The sequence below is a fragment of the Stomoxys calcitrans genome, chromosome 5 (genome assembly GCF_963082655.1).
Source record: "Stomoxys calcitrans chromosome 5, idStoCalc2.1, whole genome shotgun sequence".
NCBI lineage: Eukaryota > Metazoa > Arthropoda > Insecta > Diptera > Muscidae > Stomoxys > Stomoxys calcitrans.
In genome coordinates, this window is record NC_081556.1 from 130660988 (window position 1) to 130684640 (window position 23653).

Consider the following 23653-nt stretch of genomic DNA (forward strand, 5'->3'; position numbering starts at 1 on the left):
GACTCAAGAAGTCAAATCTGGAGATCGGTTTATGTGGAGGCTATATCAGGTTATAAACCGATTTGGACCGTACTTGGCAGTTGTTGGAAGTGTTAACAGAATACAACATGCTAAATTTCATCCAAATCCCTCAAAAATTGCGGCTTGTAAAGGCTGAAGAAGACAAATCGGATGATCGGTTTATATGGGAGCTTTATCAGGTTATAGACCGATTTGGACCGTAATTAGCGCAGTTATTGGAAGTCTTAACAGAACACTACATGCAAATTTTCAGCCAAATTGCAGATTCCAGGATCTCAAGAAGTCAAATCGATAGATTGGTGTTTATGGGAGCCACTAGCTGACCCGGGCTCGGTCGCCTGCGCCTTCTTTTACTTTATATGGAACAAAAGTTTCCTTGGAATATTTATTTTCGAAGATCTTTTAGTGAAATACCATGCTTACTTGACTAAGAATTTAACAATATAAGTGCCTTTATCTGAATCCCATATGATCTTTATTGGTCTACGAATTTAAGTTTGGATGTAAGGTGTACTCCATTTTTAAAATTCTTAATTTCAGCCCGTCTACTCATGATTTCTGATTTAGTGATGTTTTCGGGGGAGAGGTGGTCCCCCAGATACTTGGCCCCAGATATCAGCATCGTGATCTTCTCTCAAATACCATTCATTTAAACCCCATATTGCCATTGGCTTAAGAGAAGTTTACAGGATGAGGCGTCCCCCAAACACATGGCCCCAAAATAGGTTAGCAAATTCGTTTTCTAATCTCAAATACCTTTCATTTCAGCCACATATTGGCATGGTCGAAAAATTTTTTCCCTTTGGAGGTGTTTTGGGAAAGGGGTGATGCCCTAAATACATGGTCCTACATTTGGATATCAAATTCGTATTCTACTCACAAATACCTTTATTTGAGCCCCATATTGTAATGGTCACTAAGAAATTGCTGTTTGTGCGGTATTGTAGGGTATTTTAGAAAGGGGTAGACCCCCAGAAAATTGGTCCCGAAAATGAGTATCAATTCTTCCTCTACCCCCCAATGCCTTTCATTTAAGCACCACATTGACATGTTCGGTAAATATGCCCGATTAAAGGGTGTTTTGGGGATTTGGGTGGTCTCTCTATTCTCATATATCTATATATCATGTATTTAAAACCCATATTGCCATTGCCCTCAAAATTGGATATCAAATTCGTTTTCTAATCTCATTTAAACTCCTTATTGCAAAAGTCAGCAAATATGTCCGGTTTGGGGTATTGGCCCTAAAAACTATGAATATTTAGCTCCACTCTCTTTAGGACCCAAATTGTCTTGGTGAGCAAATACGTCCCATTTGGAGGTTTTTCCCGAATATTGACATCGAAGTCGTGGTTTATTCCCAAAGACCTTACATTTGAGCCCCATATTGCTATGGTCGTAAATTTTACTCCTTTGGGGGATGTTTTTGGTGAGAGGCGGTCCCCCAAATACTTGGTCCCATATTTGGATATCAGATTCGTATTCTACATTCAAATACCTTTTATTTAAGCCCCATATTCCCACGGTCAGTAAATAAGTCCAGTTGGGGGGTGTTTTAAGGAAGGGGTGGACCCCCAGAAACGTAGTCCTACATTTGGATATCAGGTTCGTATTCTACTCGCAAAAACCTTTCATTTGAGTCCCATATTGCCATGGTTGGTAAATATGTCCGATTAAGGGGTGTTTTGGGGCTTGGGGTGGTCCCCCTAGCACTTGGTCCGACAATTGGATATCAGATACGTTTTCTTATCCTAAATACCTTTCATTTGAGTCGCATATTGCCGTGATTGGCCTAAATATATGTTTGGTAAGTTTTGGGGTGGGGTAGCCCCCCTAGGTACCCCATCCGAAATATGGAAACAACATTTTAATTTTTAGGATACTATATGAGAGCACACAAAATTTCGCTTAAATCGCACCACCCATCTCCGAGATCTGGCGTTTCTGAAAATTAGGGTAAGGGGAGGGTCCGCCCCCCCCCCCTTCAGATATCAAAAATGTAGTACCCTATTTTCACCACGGGGTCATTATGCACCATCTGTGAAAATTTCAAGAAAATCGGTTCAGCCGTTTCTGAGTCTATAAGGAACACACAAACATACATACAAACAAACAAACCTACAAACAAACACAAATTGATTTTTATATATAAGATAACTAATGCTAAACCGATATATCTTATTTGGAATCCCCAACGACCTACAACAAAAAGAAGTATCTATACAAAATTTCAAGCATTGAGCTTTACGCGTTCGACCGCTTTCGTGATTTCGACAGACGGATGGACGAACGCACATGGCTTGATCGACTCGGAACGTCGCCATATTTTCACCTCTATGGTCACTGCAAGCACATTCATTGGCAAATCTTACCAAAATTTGTGTTCATTGTTTACCGATTCTCTCAAAATGTGGCAGGGAGGATTTTCTTATGTCTTTTCATATGACTGGTGAATTTCATTGAAATCGGTTCAGATTAATGTTTAGGTGCTTTATATGTATTTCGCCCGATTTTCACTTCTAGGGCCACTGCAAGCGCATTATTGGCAATATTGCCAAAATTGTGCACAACTCTTTCCTCGATGCCTACCACACTATCTAAGAAGTTTGGTCAATTTGATAAGGATTGTTTAATCCCATCTGAAAATATCCGCCGAGGTCTTGTGTAGAATAAGAAAAAAGAATATTTTGCTTTTTTCATAAAAATAAACTCCTCGTATCGCCTACTGTAAGTCCTCATAGCCCCAATATCTGTCTTTAATAGAAAATGAAAAGCTTTACACGGCACTGTGGCATGCCACACATAAAACTGAAAGAGCACCGCCGCCACCACGACAAGATAGAAAATTATTTGAAATGTTGCAGAAAGGGGAAAAAAATCAATTGTGCAACAATGAAGCAAAAGAAAATTGCTTGCATTTTGCGGAAGTGCAGCCAAAAACTATTCCTTGGTGTGTTCAAATGCGTGTTTTGGGGTGCGTCGGTACGAATGAGTAATGGCAGACGGCAACGATGTCGCCGGCACTCATACGCACCATTGCACCCCTACCCGCCTAACAATTGAACGAAGGCAAGGAAATGTGCATTATTACACAGAAGAGTTGAATTTGGCAGTATCGCTGGAGACAAGCTCATAAGTGCGTGTGTGTTTGTGGTTTTTTGGTTGTGACAGTTTTTCACTTGGTACTGAGTGTTCGATTGCATGCTGGTGTGTTTGCTTTTTTTTTCATATATGTGACCGCTTTATCTATTTACAAAATATCTCAACTTAAAAGTTGCCGAAGCAGCAGCAGCAACTTGAAACAAATTGAAACCTCAGCTGTTTGGGGGTCTATTAATGTAAGTGCTGTCACACAAAAATATTGGTAAAGCAGAATTTCAAATGCATGTTGCATGAGATATTGTTTGTAACATTTTCCACATATGATGACTTTGTCAATGTGTTTATTGCTGATCGAAAAACTAATAGAAACAAAGGAGGAAAAACGAAAATCTAGTTTATCTTATAGCTAAAAGAAGACAACATTTTGACAGTATGTAACATTACAGCAATTGCAATAAATAAAAAAAAAATACCACAAGATAATATGAAAATGAATTTTTAAGGATAAAAATGTATACTTGCAGTGTAGCATTTACAAGTAGCCAAAACGTAATTTGTTTAGTAAGTATTTGTGAGATCAAAATAGTCTAGGATACCACCGAGAAGCAAAGGTTGGCATGCCCACCGCTGCGATGAACTCTTGGGTTTGAATCCCTAGCCAGAACATCAGAAATAGTTTTAAGAGGTGGTTATCGCTTCTAAAGATGGCGATATTTGCAATTTAGGTAATTCCTATGCATAAAAAACGAATTTGTGTTTATTTGTCGGTTGTCAAAAATGCCTGAACCGATTACCTTAAAATTGTCACAGATTTTGTAGCTATACAATTTTTGATATTGGAAGGGAGGCGGACACTCCCCCTTACCACAAAAGTACTACACAAAAATAAGAGTGTACCGATCAGAACAATATGGGACTTAAATGAAAGGTATTCAGAAGTAGAGTACGAATTTCATATTAAAAACTGGGTCCAAGTAACTGTGGGGCCCCCCAACCCCAAAACTCACTAAAATAGCTTTTTTGGACGATCATGACAATAAAGGACTCAAATGAAAGGTATTTGGGCGTAGATTACGAATATAGTCAAGAAGAAGGAATTAGGCTTTGTAATTTGTAGATTCGAAAGGAGGCGGACCCTCCCCCCCTAACCATAAAAACACCACCCAAAATCAAAAGTGAACCGATAAGAACAATATGGGTATCAAATAAATGGTATTGAAGAGTAGAATACGTATATGGTATTAACCAGTAAGGAAGGGCTAAAATCGGGCGGTGCCGACTGTATAATACCCTACACTTAGCCCATAAGTACAATGTGGGAACTATATCCAATTCTGAACTAATTTTGATCGACCTCGGCGAGCAAATATGTTCAAACCGTAATAATTAAGGTTGATAAATGACAACATTATTAGAAATTGCCCAAAATCTGACAAACATATATATAGGAGCTAGGATTTCGAGCAAACTTCTCAGATAATGTGGAAGTCGTCGAGCAAGGCGTTGTACAAAGTTTTGGGAAAATTGATTAATAAATGCGATTGCAATGGTTCTAGGAGTGAAAATCGGGCGATATATATATATGAGAGCTATATCTAAATATGCACCGATTTCTATGAAATTCACCAGTAATGTCCAGAGTCATAAGAAAATCCGTCCTACCAAATTTCGAGGGAATCGGTTAACAAATTACCTTTTTATTGCATTATAACTGCAAATCGGACGAACATATATATGGGAGCTATATCCAAATCTGAACCGATTTCAAGCAAACTTCTTAGATATTGTGGTAATCGTTGAGGAAGGTGTTGTACACTATTTTGGGAATATTGGTCAATAAATGAGCTTGCAATGGCTCTAGGATTGAAAATCGGGCTAACTATATATATGAGAGCTATATCTAAATCTGAACCGATTTCAATGATATTCATCAGTAATGTCGAGAGTCATAAAGAGATCCTTCCTTTTAAATTTCGGGAGAATCGGTTAACAAATGACCATTTTATTGCATTATTTCTGCAAATCGGACGAATATATATATGGGAGCTATATCCAAATCCGAACCGATTTCAAGCAAACTTTTCAGATAATATGGAAGTCGTCGAGCAAGGCTTTGTACAAAATTTTGGGAAGATTGATCAATAAATGAGCTTGCAAAGGCTCTAGGAGTGAAAATCGGGCTTAATATATATATGAGAGCAATATCTAAATCTGAGCCGATTTTTATGAAATTAACCAGTAATGTCGATAGTCATAAAAAGTTCATTCCTGCCAAATTTCGAGAGAATCGTTCAACAAATGACCATTTTATTGCATTATTTCTGCAAATCGGACGAACATATATATGGGAGCTATATCCAAATCTGAACCGATTTCAAGCAAACTTCTCAGATATTGTGGTAATCGTTGAGGAAGGTGTTGTACACTATTTTGGGAATATTGGTCAATAAATGAGCTTGCAATGGCTCTAGGATTGAAAATCGGGCTAACTATATATATGAGAGCTATATCTAAATCTGAACCGATTTCTATGAAATTCACCAGTAATTTCGAGAGTCATAAGAAAATTCTTCCTACCAAATTTTGAGAGAATCGGTTAGCAAATTACCTTTTTATTGCAATATTACTGCAAATCGGACGAACATATATATGGGAGCTATATCTAAATCTGATCCGATTTCTTCCAAATTCAATAGGCTTCGTCTTTAGGCCGAAAAACATGCCAGTACCAAATTTGAAGACGATCGGATGAAAATTGCGACATGTAGTTTGTACACAAATTAACATGGACATACGGACGGACATAGCTAAATCGAATCAGAAAGTGATTCTCGATCGATTGGTATGCTTGTACCAAATTTGATTTGGATGAAAACTGCGACCTATAGTTTGTACAACAAATTAACATGGACAGACGGACAGACAGACAGATAATCAGACGGACAGACAGACGGACATAGCTAAATCGAATCAGAAAGTGATTCTCGATCGATTGGTATGCTTATCAATGGGTCTATCTCTCTTCCTTTTGGGTGTTACAAACTAATTCACTAAGTTATAATACCCCGTACCACAGTAGTGGTGTAGGGTATAAAAATTAAGTCCAAATACCCAGGAGCAGACAAAATGAACGTCCAAAAAGCAGACAAATTGAATGTCCATATCAATATGGGGCTCAAATGAAGGGTATTCGGGAGTAGATTACGAATCTGGCATACAAAATCAGATTGAAGTTTTGGGGGTCACCCCACCCCTCAAAAATGCCCCAAATGGGCATATGACCCACCATGATTATATGGGACTCGGTTACGTAAAATCAAAAAAGGCTGAACATAGGTTATTTAATTTTTACATATCAAATGATGGCGGACCCTCCTTCTTACCCCCAAAACGCCGCGCAAAACCAAAAGTGGACTGATTGGCACAATATGAGTATCAAATGAAAGGTGTTGGAGACTAGAAAACGAATACAGTATTAAATTCAATTACCAGCGGGCCTCCCTAAACCCAAAACTCCTCTAAACAGATATATTGTTCCTATCAATGTGGGATTCAAATGTATTTGGCAGTAGATTACAAATATGGCATACAAAATTAGGTCCAAATTATGGGAGGTCGCCCCAACCCCAAATACCCCCAAATGGGCATATTAGCCGACCATCGCTTTATGGGATTCAAATGAAAGGAATTAGGGAGTAGAATACGAATATGACATTAAAATTTGGGGTTAAGTCTAGGTGGCGATTTTTCTCCTAAAAATATGTCGAATAGGTTAATTGAGCCATTATGGCAATATGGGGCTCAAATGAAAGGTATTTGAGAGTAGAAAACGAATTTGATATCCAATTTTAGAGCCAAATGTTTGGGGGTCCGCCGTAAATCACCCCCTAAGCTGAACTTTTTTTCCGATTATGGCGATATGGAGCTCAAATCAAAGGTATTTGGGAGTTAAAAACGAATTTAATATCTATTTTCAGGGCATAGTGCCAACGGCAGCCTTTAAATGTTTCATATTGTCCTACCATGGCAATATGGGGCTCAAATTATAGATATTCGGGAGTGGAGCACGAATTTGATATCCATATCTGAGTCGAAATGTCTCCCTTCCCCATATTTTGAAAAACACCAGATCTCGGAGATTGGTAATGTGATTCTTTCGAAATATTTTTGCACTCTCATAGTCACCAAAAACAAAACATGGTTTCTGTTGTTGGGGACGGGTGCCGCGGGGACAGACTCAAACCCGGCAAATGGATATATAGACCAATCACGGCAGTAAAGAGCCATATCTAAAAGTAAAAGCTGATACTGACAGAAGAAAGAATGCAATTACAGAGTCACAAGCTGTGAAAAAATTTGTCAACGCCGACTATATGAAAAATCCGCAATTACTTTTTGGGCAACCCAATAGAATAAAAGCTATTTAGGTTGGAAATTGATTGATTTTCGGGAAATTGATATACATTTTTAGGAAAAAAAACCCTGAGGTCCACCCCACCCTCAAACACAACTTATATACCGATCATGCCATTAAGGGGCTCATATGAAATGTTTTTGAAAGTAGAGCACGAATATTATATTTACTTTAATGGCCAAGTGACCACCCCCGAAATACCCTTAAATAGCAAATATTTACCAATACGGTGATATAGGACTCAAAAGAAAGGCATTTGGGAATAGAGTAAAAATTTGCCCAGGAACCGAGCAGGGTCAAACTTTTCATACATCAATGAGTGCTTCTCGATTCAAGTTGAGTTTATCAATTATAAGGGACCTTGTTTATAGCCGAGTCCGAACGGCGTACCGCAGTGGGACACCTCTTTGGAGGAAATTTTTTTATATGACCATGACATGGCATGGTAGCTCGCAAATGACGCCAGCATTAAGAGGGGATAAACCGTCGCTTTAACTTTTGTCCGATGTTCTCGCCAGGATTCGAACGCAGGCGTTCAGCGTCATAAGCGGACATAGGCTAAAGTAACACAAATTCGATATCCACTTTCGATGAAGTGTTTCCACCCTAAAAAGAGATAAGAGAGTAAAAGAAAGAACAGTGAAGCGGCCCCGGCTCGGCTCGTAAGTTATAAAAAAAAAATTCTCTTTCGAGAGATGTTGCACTGCGGTACTCTGTTCAGTCTAGGCTATGAAAAAGAGGCTCCTTATCATTAAATTTAAACTTGAATCCAACTGCACTCATTGACATGTGTAAAGTTTAACCCTGCTACCATTGCAAACGGTCTTACTCCAAATGATGATCAATTACAAAGAACTTAATTAACTAAAATCTTCCAATTTGTAACCCGTTAATAGGCTGATATTATCATTAAACTACATTTCCCTTTCATAATACCCTTTGAAACTATTATCCTCCATATAACTGCAATTTTATGTTGAATAGCGCATTCAATGCTGCATTTTCCCAATAGCTTTCATTGAACTTGCCTTAATGCCCGCTACCAACCAAATAAAGCCACACACATATATTCTCTTAACCTATTGACTGATGCACTTCGACAAGGATGAAAAGTGTCTTGTTGCAAATCCTTCGCTGTTCGTACACAGACATAATTTCAAATCGGCTTAGTGACTGCATCAAACATTCATCTTGAAGTAACTACTGTTCTACTTTTGTCTGATAAGGTTTCTCCCTGCACCTCCAGCTGCAGCTACATGGGCTTAACGATAAATGAAACTTACCTGACTTTTGCCCTTTGAAACGCAGCTCACAACATCGTCTCGTGTGGGTTCCAAATTAATAAGATCACGCTGTAAAGAAGAAGAGAAAAAAAACGGAATAGATAAAAATCAATCGCATGATTAAAGATAGTTGACATAGAGGAAAACATAAAAGCTTAATAGGATTACAGACTTTCAAGAAGTAAAATGGCAGATTAAATTGCTTTATGAAAATTAAATTAAAATAGGTTAAAGCGTGCAAAGTTCGGCCGAGCCATGGATCGCATTTGTCAAGCTCATTGACCAGTATCTCATAATAGGTAAACAAAGGATAATGGATGCGAATTTCTATGCTATTGGAGCTACGACTGCGTCAGGTTATAAACCGATTCGGACCATACTTTTCTAGGATGTTGGAGACCATAGTGGAAGTCGTAAAAAATCGAATAAAAATAGCGGTTTATATGGGAGCCATATCAGGGTATAAGCCGATATACACCATATTTAGCACGAATGTTGAAGGTCACAGGAGATATCGTTATGCAAAATTGTAGCCAAATCAGACAAGAACTGTGCACTTGAGAGATCGGTTTATATGGGAGCTATCTCAGGTTTTTGGACCCATTCATATCATACTTGATACGTATGCAAAAGGTAATCGGAAATGTTACATCCTATAGAAGCTAAAGAGAAGTAATCGGAAAATCATAAACATTACCAATAGGAAGCATATGTGGGCAATATCTAGTGCCTAGCTTTACCCCACAGACGGACGGATATGGATAAATCGATTTAGAATGCCAAGATGATCTAGGTAATAAGAGTATAATTGAGTGTCCCAAAAATCAAATGTTATTTTTATACCCACCACCGAAGGATGGGGGTATATTTATTTTGTCATTCCGTTTACACCACATCGAAATATCCATTTCCGACCCTATAAAGTATATATATTCTCGATCAGGGTAAAAATCTAAGCCGATCTAGACATGTCCGTCCGTCCGTCTGTTAAACTCACGCTACAGTCTTTAAAAATGGAGATATTGAGCTGAAATTTAGCACAGATTTTTTTTTGTCCTTAAGCAGGTTAAGTTCGAAGATGGGCTATATCGGACTATATATTGATATAGGCGCCATATATACCGATCCTACGATTTTGGGTCTTAGGCCCATAAAAGGCACATTTATTACCCGATTTTGCTGAAATTTGGGACAGAGAGTTGTGTTAGGCCCTTCGACATCCTTCGTCAATTTGGCCCAGATCGGTCCAGATTTGTATATAGCTGCCATATATACGGATCCTACAATTTTGGGTCTTAGACCCATAAAAGCCACATTTATTATACGATTTTGCTGAAATTTGGGACAGTGAGTTGCCTTAGGCCCATCGACATCCTTCGTCAATATGGCTCAGATCGGTTTAGATGTAGATATAGCTGCCATATATACCGATCCTCCGATTCAGGGTCTTAGGCCCATAAAAGCCACATTTATTATCCGATTACGCTGAAATTTGGGACAGTGAGTTGCGTGTGGCCCTTCGACATCCTTCGTCAATTTGGCTCATATCGGTTCAGATTTGGATATAGCTGCCATATAGACCGATCCTCCGATTTAGGGCCTTAGGCCCATAAAAGCCACATTTATTACCCGATTTTGCTGAAATTTTGGGACAGTGAGTTGCCTTAGGACCATCGACATCCTTCGTCAATATGGCACAGATCGGTCCAGATTTGGATATAGTTGTCATATAGACCGATACTCTAATTTAGGGTCTTAGACCCATAAAAGCCACATTTATTATCCGATTTAGCTGAAATTTGAGAAAGTGAGTTGTGTTAAGCCCTTCGACATCCTTCGTCAATTTAGCATAGATCGGTCCAGATTTGGATATGGCTGCCATATAAACCGATCTCTCAATTTAGGGTCTTAGGCCCATAACAGCCACATTTATTATCCGATTTTGCTGAAATTTGGGACAGTGAGTTGCCTTAGGCCCTTCGACATATTTCCCAAATTTCGCCTTGATCGGTTTAGATTTGGATTTAGCTGCCATATAGACCGATCTCTCGATTTAGGGTTGTGGGCCCATAAAAGGCGCATTTATTGTCCGATGTCGCCAAAATTTGGGACAGTGAGTTAAGTTAAGCCCCTTGATATACTTCTGCAATATGGCACAGATCGGTCTAGATTTGGATATAGCTGCCATATAGACCGATCCTTCGGTTTTTGGTTTTGGGGACATAAAAGGCGCATTTATAATCCGATATCGTTGAAATTGGGGACAGTGGGTTGTGTTAGGCTCTTCAACGTCCTTCTTCAATTTGGCCCACATCGGTCCGGATTTGAATATAGCTGCCATATAGACCAATCTCTCGATTTAAGGTTTTGGGTCCTTCAAAGGCGCATTTATTGTCCGATTTCGTCGAAATTTGGGAAAGTGCGCAGTGTTAGGCCTTTCGACATCCTTCTTCAATTTGCCCCAGATCGGTTTAGATTTGGATATAGCTGCCATATAGACCGATATCTCGGTTTATAGTCTCGGCCCCGTAAAAAGGCGCATTTATTATCCGATTTCACTGAAATTTGACACAGTGACTTATGTTAGGCTTTTCGACATCCGTGTCGTATATGGTTCAGTTTGATTTATTTTTAGATTAGCTTCTAAAAATACCAATATTTTGTTATACACAATTGAACAATGACTTGTACTTATTAGTATTTGGTCCAAATCGGAGCATATTTCGATATAACTGCTATGGGACATAAGGTATGCTATTGTCACCGGATTTTGATGAAAAGTGGTTTACATATATGCCCGAGGTGGTGGGTATCCAAAGTTCGGCCCGGCCGAACTTAGCGCCTTTTTACTTGATTTTTATTTATTTATTTATTTTTTTTTTTTTTTGAAACGAATTCTCTCCTTTTTTTTAATCCCAATTAGGAAAAGTACGAAATATTATGGCGATCGGATAACGATAACACGTGCAAAGTTGGATGTAGTGTTTTCTAAGGAATCAAGTTGAGTATTTTTGGTCATACCATGAAATCGGTAAATGAAGTACAGATTTATATGGAATTTGATACAAAACCACAAACTGTACTCTGCACCACTACTGTGGCTGTGGTAAATTGTGAAGTTCGACTCAGAAATGTATGTATGTATTTTTTTATACCCACCACCATAGGATATGGGGGATAATTCATTTAGTCATTCCGTTTGAAACACATCGAAATATCCATTTATGACCCTACAAAGTATATATACTTCTGATAGTCGTTAAATTCTAAGACGATTTAACGATATCAGTGTGTCTGTCCGTCCGTGTGTCCGTCAGTTGTAATCATTCTGCAGTCTTTAACCAGTAAGAAAGGGCAAAAGTCGGGAAGTGCCGACTGTATAATACCCTACCCCTACCCTCTAAGTACAATGTGGGAGCTATATCCAATTCTGAACCGATTTTGATGGACCTCGGCGAACAAATATGTTCAAACTGTAAAAACTACGGTTGACAAATGACAACATTATGGCAAATTACCCAAAATCTGACGAACGGGAGCTATATCTAATTCTGAACCGATTCCGAGCAACCTTCTCAGGTAATGTGGTAGTCGTCGAGGAAAGCGTTGTGCAAAATTTTGGCAAGATTGGTCAATAAATGAGCTTGCATTGGCTCTAGAAGTGAAAATCGGGTGATACAATACATATATGACAGCTATTGGGTTGCCCAAAAAGTAATTGCGGATTTTTTAAAAGAATGTAAATGCATTTTTAATAAAACTTAGAATGAACTTTAATCAAATATACTTTTTTTACGCTTTTTTTCTAAAGCAAGCAAAAAGTAACAGCTGATAACTGACAGAAGAAAGAATGCAATTACAGAGTCACAAGCTGTGAAAAAATTTGTCAACGCCGACTGTAGGAAAAAATCCGCAATTACTTTTTGGGCAACCCAATATATCTAAATCTGGGCCGATTTCTATGAAATTCACCAGTAATATTGAGAATCATAAGAAAATCCTGCATGCTAAACACTGTGTAAATATGGTCCGATATGGGTTTGAATATCGGGGATACTAGTACAATTTCAAGTTATAAATTTCAACGAAATCGGACAAAAAAATGCGGCTTTTAGGACTTAAGACACTATATCGCCAGATCGATCTGTATATGTATATAGTCCGATTTGGCCCATTCAAGAACTTAACCTGCATATAGAAGAAATACGATATCGGTGCAATATATGTATATAGTCCGATTTGGCCCATTTAAGAACTTAACCTGCATATAGAAGAAATACGATATCAGTGCAAAATTTCAACTCAATCTCTCAAATTTTTATACCCTACACCACAACTGTGGTACAGGTAGTGGTTCATCCGATCGTCTTCAAATTTGGTACAGGCATGTTTAGCGGCCTAAAGACGAAGCCTATTGAAATTGGAACAAATCGGTTCAGATCTGGATATAGCTCCCATATATATGTTCGTCCGATTTGCAATAATACAGCAATAAAATGGTCTTTTGTTGACCGATTTTCTCGAAATTTGGCAGAAAGGATTTTCTTATGACTCCCGACATTACTGATGAATTTTTATGGAAATCGGTTAATCGGTTAGATATTGCTCTCATATATATATCGCCCGATTTTCACTCCTAGAGCCACTGCAAGCGCATTTATTGACCAATCTTCCCAAAATTTTGTAAAACGCTTTCCTCGTTTTAAAATAATTTCATACTAGTTTTGACCCATTCGCGAGTGGGTGGTACTTCTTCATGAATGGGATTTCTAAACCAAAAAACAAGACCCCTAATCGCACCCGTGGTACATTTGCATCAGAGGCACAGCTGCGCCAAGGATGTGGTTATAGGGTATATGAAATAGGAAGGTGTCTAAGATTTAAAACTATGTGGCTGGTTCGACAGTAGGGGTTAGAAGACATATCTATCCCCTGTTTCTTTGGTCTAAGTGACAGACTTAACCACTTAAACCCAATCCAATCTTGTCCAATATTCATTGAATTTTCCAATAAAATTTAGAACAAAATTAAATTTTCTTATAAAATTTGTATTCTACCCTTAACACAAGTATACCATCACTCAAGTATCGTTTATTCAATGTTTCTACTCAGATTTAAGCATTTCCAGTTGGCAATCAAAGTAGTTTGTGACATTCCCCCACAGGTTACAATTAAATCCTTTCATAGCAAAGGTAGCAAACCATCACAACGACAACTCCTTTATGCGGACCAGGGAATCGATGGACATTTGTACATCTGTTTGCAACATCAAAGTAGTAGTTGATGTGTTGGGGTCACATAAACATTTTCCATAAGTAAATTGTATAAATAAAATATACGCTTGAATGCTACGCTACCATGTTGCTTCGCCCCCGAACTATTTGACTAGGGAAGTGGCCATTGAAGCATTTAAAATCTACTATGTGTACACTGGCTACACACCTTGTCCTATGCAGTGACAGAGTTAATTACAATGTTTCTCATAGGAACTAAATGGCAAGAAATGGCTATTAGCACCTTAAAGTTCCTTTCTATGGGTTTCTACCCTCGACCAGAGGTGGTGGGGGATGATGATGTTTTCCTTTTTAAATGTAAATAATATCAATTTATGCAAAGCATCCCCTCTTTTTCGTGGTGTCATTTGAAAAGGACATCATTTGGACTGTCCTCAATCCTGGTAATATGTATTGAGGCAATGTTAAACTAACATTTTGTTACTTAAATCCTTTGAAAGGACAATCCTTTCGCAGGTTTGGTGATTTGCACAAAAACTGATGTGAGTACACTGAAAAAAAAACAGTTAATAGACCAGAGAACCCATTAACGCCTTTTGACCTTTTAAGGCGGGACATTTTTTCGTAACTAGTCTCATTCATTAATGGTTTAAAGCAACATTTCTAGGAAATCTTGTCTAAAGACAAAATTTCAATGAAAATTTCTCCAAAGCCAAATTTTTTATGAAAAAGTGTCTTTAGAGAGGTCGGCACGGGAAGCTGCCCATGTTTTTCACGGTCAACAAGGGATAACTATGAGCACCACACAGGCTGGAACTTTGAGCTCAGACTTATGTGGGGTCCATCGTTATCACCAGAATCTTAGCTCAAAGCTACCGGACGCATCCACAGCTTGCGGAAAAAGGAAAGCTTCGTTTTTATCCGGAGTAGCTGCAAATGCGGCCGAGTGCAGTCAGACATTTCAAGAGGAGAGTCTCAGTAAGGGGTCAGGTGGCAACGGCTTTTTATACCCTCCACCATAGGATGCAAATGCAAATTTTGCCCATGAACATTCAAGGAACAGGGGGAAACTTCTCACATATCAATGAGTGCAGTCCGATTTAAGTTTTAAGGTCAATGATAAGGGGCCTCCTTTTTTACAGCCGAGTCCGAACGGCGTGCCGCAGTGCGACACCTCTTCGCAGAGAAGTTTTACATGGCATAGTACCTTACAAATGTTGCCCGCATTAGGAGGGGAAAGGATGCGGGTATACTAATTTCCTCATTTTGTTTGTAACTCCTCGAAATATTCGTCTAAGACCCCATAAAGTATATATATTTTTGATCGTCATGACATTTTAAGTCGAACTAGCCATGTCCGTCTGTCCGTCCGTCTGTCTGTCTGTAGAAACCACGCAAACTTTCGAAGGAGTAAAGCTGGCCGCTTGAAATTTTGGAAAAAAACTTCTTATTAGTGTAGGTCGGTTGGGATTGTAAATGGGCCAAATCGGTCAACGTTTTGATATAGCTGCCATATAAACCGATCTGGGGTCTTGACTTCTTGAGCCGCTAGAGGGCACAATTCTTATCCGATTTGGCTGAAATTTTGAATGAGGTGTTTTGTTATGACTTCCAACAACTGTGCTTAGAACGGTTCAAATCGGTTCATAACCTGATATAGCTGCCATATAAACCGATCTGGGGTCTTGACTTCTTGAGCCACTAGAGGGCGCAATTGTTATCCGATTTGGCTTAAATTTTGCATGAGATGTTTTGTAATGACTTGCAACAACTGTGCTGACTATGGTTGAAATCGATCCATAACCTGATATAGCTGTCATATAAACCTATCTGGGATCTTGACTTCTTGAGCCGCTAGAGGGCACAATTCTTAGCCGATTTGGCTGAAATTTTGAATGAGGTGTTTTGCTATCACTTCAAACAACTGTGTTGAGTAGGGTTGAAATCGGTCTATAACCTGATATAGCTGTCATATAAACCGATTTGGGGTCTTGACTTCTTGAGCCTCTAGAGGACGCAATTATTATCCGATTTGGCTGAAATTTTGCATGAGATGTTTTGATATGACTTTGAACAACTGTGCTGAGTAGGGTTGAAATCGATCCATAACCTGATATAGCTGTCATATAAACCTATCTGGGGTCTTGACTTCTTGAGCCACTTGAGGGCCCAATTATTATCCGATTTAGCTGAAATTTGGCATGAGGTGTTTTGTTATAACTTTTAACAACTGTGCTAAGAATAGTTCAAATCGGTCCATAACCTGATATAGCTGCCATTTAAACCAATATGGGATTTTGACTTCTTAAGCCTCTAAAGGGCGCAAGTATTACCCGATTTGGCTGAGATTTTGTACAATGGATTCTCTTATGACCTTTAACATATGTGTCGAATATGGCATGAATCGGTTTATAGCCTAAAAAGCCCCTATAAACCGATCTCCCTATTTTACTTCTTCAGCCCCTAAAGTGCGCAATTCTTACTCGATTTGGCTGTAATTTTACGCAATGACTTCTACTATGGTCACCAATATTCAGTTCAATTATGGTCGGAAATGAACCATAACTTAAAATTGTTACAATAACATAGCAATAAAGAATTGCTATGTTATTGGAACGATATCTCTTTTTAGGCAAACAAAGGATTGCCTAAAAAGAGATACCGTACGGCCCGTCCGAGCTTAGTACGCTTTTACTTGTTTTTATAGTATTTTTTGACCGACTAGTGTAGTGGGTGAACTCAAAACCCATTATTTTCTAGAGTGTATTTCCAGACTATTATTTCGCAGGACTGTGCTTTTGAAAACCGAGAATCGCTGTAATTGTATTGGTCTGCATGCGCCTTTGTCTAACATCCTTTGTACGCTTGAGTGCCCGTGATTTCAAAACATTTCAAATCGTTCACTTTTAAGCGGATTTCCTAAGAAAGATTCAATAGAATTTAAACTTCTTTGATTGAGTGTGGAAACGTCCACCCCTGAATTGGTTGTTCAGTTGCCTGCTGCGTTTTACGTTTTGCCTGCTGATGCCCGAGGACAATTTACTCTTTGCAATTTCACAATTTTCATTTATTGAAAAGACATCAAACGAAATTTTAACACCTCATTTCCCCAAAACCATCAACATTTCAGCAATGTCATCGTCATAGTCATACTCTTTGTCTTTGCCATTCAACTTCCCACCCCTGACTCATATTCTTAAACCACCTCTCGAACTACCTTCCTTCCTTCCTTCTGTGTGCTTCCTGCAAAAGTTTGTCTTTCTTTATGGTTTTCATTAGAGTACAAACTTTTATATATATATTTATTATTAACATTTTTGCTATTTAACACACACCCACACACACTTACACAAGCGCAAACTGTTTGCACCATAGCGAGCAACAAAAATAAAATGTCAAAAACATTTACATTTCAGCCTAAAATAAGACTTTGTGTTCTTAACCCCTTTCAGGGCGCTGCAATCAGGCTTATTTGACTCTATAGTCATAATTGCTATTGTCGTCGAACCTATGGCAATGTTGAGAGTGGTTTACCTTCCAAAGCTAAAGCCTTATATTCTTGCAGCTTCGCTTGGCAGCCATCATCATCTATGATGGTTTTGCGTTGCGGCCGTTATGGTTGATCCCTTTGAAGTTATACCATCAGGCAATGGGGTGGAACTGTGTCATTTACGCTAGACATGATTTTCTGTAAAGAAATTTTTAAATTTTGTCAGAAGACAAAATTTGTATGAAATTTTTAAATGACATCGAAGTTTTAAATAAAAAATTTTGATGAGAAAATTTGTACAAAATTTTGTCGTAACAAGGCCCAAACCAAAGAGCCAAGCCAAGGGGTAAACAGCGACTGTCTTGTTTGCAGAAAGCTCTTCAACAGGGCGAAAACACAAGGACATCACAGGACAGGGGCGTCTATAACGTTTGAGCTAAGAAAAATACAAGGGCATGCTGAAAAAGGCTGAGTACTAATACTGGGTGGAAGTAAGCAGCTTCGTAGAGGAAACATCTCAGGCCTCTGACGAAGGAAGATCCTAGCCTTGAATAAGGATACATGTAAAGTCAGAGAATGTATGGACAATGTCTAGTCAGTTAAGACTATAACTAAACGCTGCACAGTGGGATATACCCGAAAAAAAAAAAATAAAAAAATATGCCGTGTGAAAACGGGTAGAGACGTCTCTAAGAAATTACGCATAATTAGAGCTGCTAGGAAAATTGTGCGCAACCTGAGCACTATCCGTCTTTAGAGAAAATTTCTTAGAAATTTTGTCTTTAGAGAAAATTTCGCAAAAATTTTGTCTTTAGAGAAAATTTCATAGAAATTTTGTCTTTGGAGAAAATTTCGCAAAAATTTTGTCTTTAGAGAAAATTTCATAGAAATTTTGTCTTTGGAGAAAATTTCATAGATATTTTGTCTTTAGAGAAAATTTCATAGAAATTTTGTCTGAAGAGAAAATTTCATAGAAATTTTGTCTGTGGAGAAAATTACATAGAAATTTTGTCTGTGGAGAAAATTTCATAGAAATTTTGTCCGTGGAGAAAATTTCATAGAAATTTTGTCTTTAGAGAAAATTTCATAGAAATTTTGTCTTTGGAGAAAATTTCATAGAAATTTTGTCTTTAGAGAAAATTTCATAGAAATTTTATCTTTAGAGAAAATTTCATAGAAATTTTGTCTTTAGAGAAAATTTCATAGAAATTTTATCTTTAGAGAAAATTTCATAAAAATTTTATCTTTAGAGAAAATTTCATAGAAATTTTATCTTTAGAGAAAATTTCATAGAAATTTTATCTTTAGAGAAAATTTCATAGAAATTTTATCTTTAGAGAAAATTTCATAGAAATTTTATCTTTAGAGAAAATTTCATAGAAATTTTATCTTTAGAGAAAATTTCATAGAAATTTTATCTTTAGAGAAAATTTCATAGAAATTTTATCTTTAGAGAAAATTTCAAAGAAATTTTATCTTTAGAGAAAATTTCATAGAAATTTTGTCTTTAGAGAAAATTTCATGGAAATTTTGTCTGTAGAGAAAATTTCATGGAAATTTTGTCTGTAGAGAAAATTTCATGGAAATTTTGTCTGTAGAGAAAATTTCATAGAAATTTTGTCTGTAGAGAAAATTTCATAGAAATTTTGTCTGTAGAGAAAATTTCATAGAAATTTTGTCTTTAGAGAAAATTGCATAGAAATTTTGTCTTTAGAGAAAATTTCATAGAAATTTTGTCTATAGAGAAAATTTCATAGAAATTTTGTCTGTAGAGAATATTCATAGAAACATGGTTGCAATCACTCCACCCTAATGTTAATTTAAAATAACTCCAAGGGGTTAGGAAATTTGTTAATATCCAAGTAGTGTGTCACTTTGTGTTCTTGTCAGTTTGTGCCTTACGCCTAAGGCTACACTTGCAAAATGTCTCAACAATGGCAAAGGTGTCATTTTAAGATTTTCCTCTTTATTAGGCATACAATTCAAAGGAATTCAGTTTTGAAAAGGAAATTCTAAACAGAGGTGCAATTTTGTAGGCAGGAAAAGGAAATCGTATGCTTGGGAAAACTAATATTGTCAATCAGAAAATAAGAGTGTAGGAAAATTTCGAACGACAAAAGTGTTTTAGTATTGAATTCCATATCCAGGGCAAAAGGGTGGAAATCATTGAGAATATTTCATTTAATATTTAATTCATGCAAATGTGCGACAAGGTTTCTGTGAGCCAGTATGAACTCAGAAAATATTCATCTCTTGATAGTTTAAAATGATTTATTCGTGTCCCTAGAAAGTTTTGTTACTGCGTTAGTAGCGCTTTAAAAATTGAGTTTTTCGGCTTATACGATAGGGGGGCAATTGTTTTCATCATTCCGTGTGCAACCCATCGAAGCTACAAAGTGTATATATTCTTGATCCTCGTAAAATCCTAAGACGATTCAATTATGTCCGTGTGCCCGTACTTCTGCTGTAACCACGCTACATGCTTCAAAAATTAGGATATTGAGCTGAAATTTTTTGAATATGGAAATTTTTTGAATTTTTGATTTGAATATGGTTCAGATCGGACCACATTTAAATATAGCTGCCATATAGACCGTTCTCCCAAATTACAGTTTTTAGCTCGTAACTCGCTGAATTTGGGAACAGTGTGTTATATTAACCCACCCGACATCCGACTTGACTATGGTCCAGGGCCCAAGACTTTAAATCGAGATATCGGTCTATATGGCAACTAAATCCAAATCTGGACCGATTTGGGCCAAAATAAAGAAGGGTGTCGAACAACTCATTGTCCCTAATTTCAGCAAAATCGGATAATAAATGTGACTTTTATGGGCCTAAGACCTAAAATGGGCGGATTGGTTTATATGTCAGCTATATCCAAACTAGACCGATCTAAGCCAAATCGAAGAAACATCTCGAAGGGCCTAACACAACTTACTGTCCCAAATTTCGGCGACATCGGACAATAAATGCGCTTTTTATGGGCCCAAAACCTTAAATCGAGAGATCGGTCTATATGACAGCTATATCCAAATCTGAACCGATCTGAGCCATATTGGATATGAACCGATCTGAGCCATATTGCAAAAGTATGACGAGGGGCTTAATTTAACTCACGGTCCCAAATTTCGGCGGCATCGGACAATAAATGCGCTTTTTATCCGACTGAAACCTTAAATCGAGAGATCGGTCCAAATGGCAGCTATATCCAAATCTGGACCGATCTAAGCCAAATGGAAGTAATATGTCGAAGGGCCTAACACAACTCACTGTCCCAAATTTCAGCAAAATCGGATAATAAATGTGGCTTTTATGGGCCTAAGACCCAAAATGGGCGGATCGGTCTATATGGCAGCTATATCCAAATCTTGACCGATCTAAGCCAAATTAAAGAAGGATGTCGAAGATCTTAACGCACCTCCCTGTGCCAAATTTCAGCAAAATCTGATAATAAATGTGGCTTTTATGGGCCTAAGACCCCAATCGGCGGGTCAGGCTATATGGGGACTATGTCAAGATGTAGTCCGATATAGCCCATCTTCAAACTTAATCTGCTTATGGACAAAAAAAAAGAATCTGTGCAAAGTTTCTGCTCAATATCTACGGATATCGTGATTTCGACAGACGGACGGACGGACGGACATGGCTAGATCGACTCAGAGCGTAGAGACGATGAAGAAGATTTTATATAGGTGTCTTACACGAATATTTCGAGATGTCACAAACGGAATGACTAGATTAGTATACCCCCATCCTATGATGGTGGGTATAAAAAAAGATAATTAATATATCCATAGGGTATCAACATTTTGGGTCGTGGGTTCGATTTCCAACAATGGCCTGGTCTGTCTGTGGACTAAAATATGAACGAAAACTAGTCTAAGTTAGTCTGTTAAAAAAATAGACTGCCAAGATTAGTGTGGAGAATGTGTATTAGAAAAAAAACTGCGAAAATTTTAAATTCCAATAAATTAACAGAAAGTAGGTTAGGTTAGGTTAGAGGGGCAGTCCTTTACAGACTCACTTAGATAAGTTTTAGACCATTGTGATACCACAGTAGCGACAGACCAAGGCTTCTCAAGGGAATCGAACCCACGACCCCTGCAGTGGTAATCCAAGCACGCTACTAACTCGTCTACCGGTGCGCCCTACAGGAAGTAGAAACATGGCAAATTGTTGTTTCTTATTACTCTAAAGCGCCCTTTATTTGTGTGAAAGCAATGGCATATTGTGAGAGAGTGAGAAGTGAGTGGCAAATGTGTCCGATATAGACCATATTCATGTCGGACACCGATGGGCCTTACAAAACTTACTGTGCCGAATTTTAGCGAAATTGGGTACTTAAATCGATAAATCGAGTTATATGGCAGCTATATGTAAATATGGCCTGATATGGGATGATATGGAACGGATATCTGAGGCTCTAGTATAACTCACTATCCAACATTTCAGCGAAATCGGGGAAACGCGACTTTTACGAGCTATGGACCAAAAATTGGCAAATCTGTCTATATCCTTTAGGGTCCTATATTCAAGTAGCGTCCGATCTGAACCCCATTTGGTTTGGGTATCGACGGGCCTAATAAAACTCACAGTTCCGAATTTTAGCGAAATCGGGTAATAAATGAGCTTGTTATGTGTTTAAGGGGAGGCACAGTGGGCTGTGTTAGACTCTCCGAGTGCTGAGTATGGTTCAGATCAGATCATATTTGAATATAGCTTCTATATACATCGATCTTCCAATTGAAGTTCTTTCATATGTCGGTGAAGATTAATTTTAATATAACTTAGCCAAGACATGAACCTGAAATTTTAATAAAGCTATGTTAAGTGATTAACAGCGCACTGTTAACTGACCAGCAAAGAATTGGTCTGTGGATTTGTGGTTAGTCGGAGACTAAAACAACTTGTCTCAAGGTTTACTCTGGTGAACGAGAAATCCGTAGGTACCCATTTACGAATTTCTCGTCCACCGGAGCAAAGCTCGAGCTTTACGGAAACCTCCCTCAAGAAACCCATGGTACGATCAAGAGTGTAGAGATGTTACTGAAGCCAAGAATGCGGCATATAGAGCAGCCCTGCAATCACTATCAACGCAGAGAGGTATCGGAAGAAAGGAAGAGAGGTATCGGGAGAAAATGAGAGAGGAGAAACGTCTATTATCCAGAAAGAAAAAGAAATGGAAAGACGTGAGTGCGAGCGAACTGAGATGTACAGGAGTCAGAATGAAGTCCGGAAATTCTACCAAAGAATTAAACTTCGAACCAATGGCTTTGGTGCAGGCACATCCTTCTGCAGAGACAAAGAACGGAATCTGGTAACTGACACAGCTAACATGCTGAGGATATGGAAAGAACATTTTACCCAACTGCTAGTGTTCGACGTTGGCGGCGAAGAGGACACCGCAGAACCAATCCCTGATGATGGTATAGAATGATTACCTCCTAGTCAGAAGGAGATCCAAGTAGCAGTGACCCGACTGAAGAACAACAAGGCAGCAGGAGCCGACGGATTACCCGCTGAACTATTTAAGACCGGAGGCAACACGCTGATAAGGCGTATGCACCAGCTTATCTGCGCAATCTGGCTAGAAGAACGCATACCCGATGATTGGAAACTCAGCATACTATATCCCGTACACAAGAAAGGAGACAAGACGGAATGCGCCTATGACAGAGCAATAAGTCTCCTCCCAATCGCACACAAGATACTCTAGAGCGTACTGTGTGAAAGATTAAAACCTAAAGTCAATGAGATAATTGGGCCCTATCAATACGGCGTTAGACCTAGTAAATTCACCCTGGACCAGATATTCACCAAAATATCCTAAATCCTGGAAAAGACCAGAGAAGGATTAATCAGCACATACCATTTCCTTGTTAACTACAAAGCCGCTTTCGATACCCCTTGAAGTTCAAAGGTATTTCAAGCCATGTCTGAGTTTGGTATCCCTGCAAAATTAAGAAGTAAGATTCTGCAGGATGACACTTGCTGATACGCGTTTCTCAAAAAGAATAGGAAAGAATCTCTCCGAACCATTCAATACCAAACGAGGTTTCAGACAAGGAGACAGCCTATCGTGTGATCTCTTTAATATCCTGCTGGA

General features: G+C 38.3%; 1 protein-coding gene across 2 annotated transcripts in view; it reads right to left on the reverse strand.

Annotated features, from left to right (window-relative positions):
• Positions 1-23653, reverse strand: part of LOC106088330 (semaphorin-2A) — a 411928-nt gene that overhangs the window by 76475 nt on the left and 311800 nt on the right. For both annotated transcript variants that reach the window (XM_059370110.1, XM_059370111.1), the window contains one exon: positions 8821-8889. In XM_059370110.1, coding sequence (XP_059226093.1) covers positions 8821-8889 — 69 coding nt within the window. The remainder of the gene's footprint in view (positions 1-8820; positions 8890-23653) is intronic.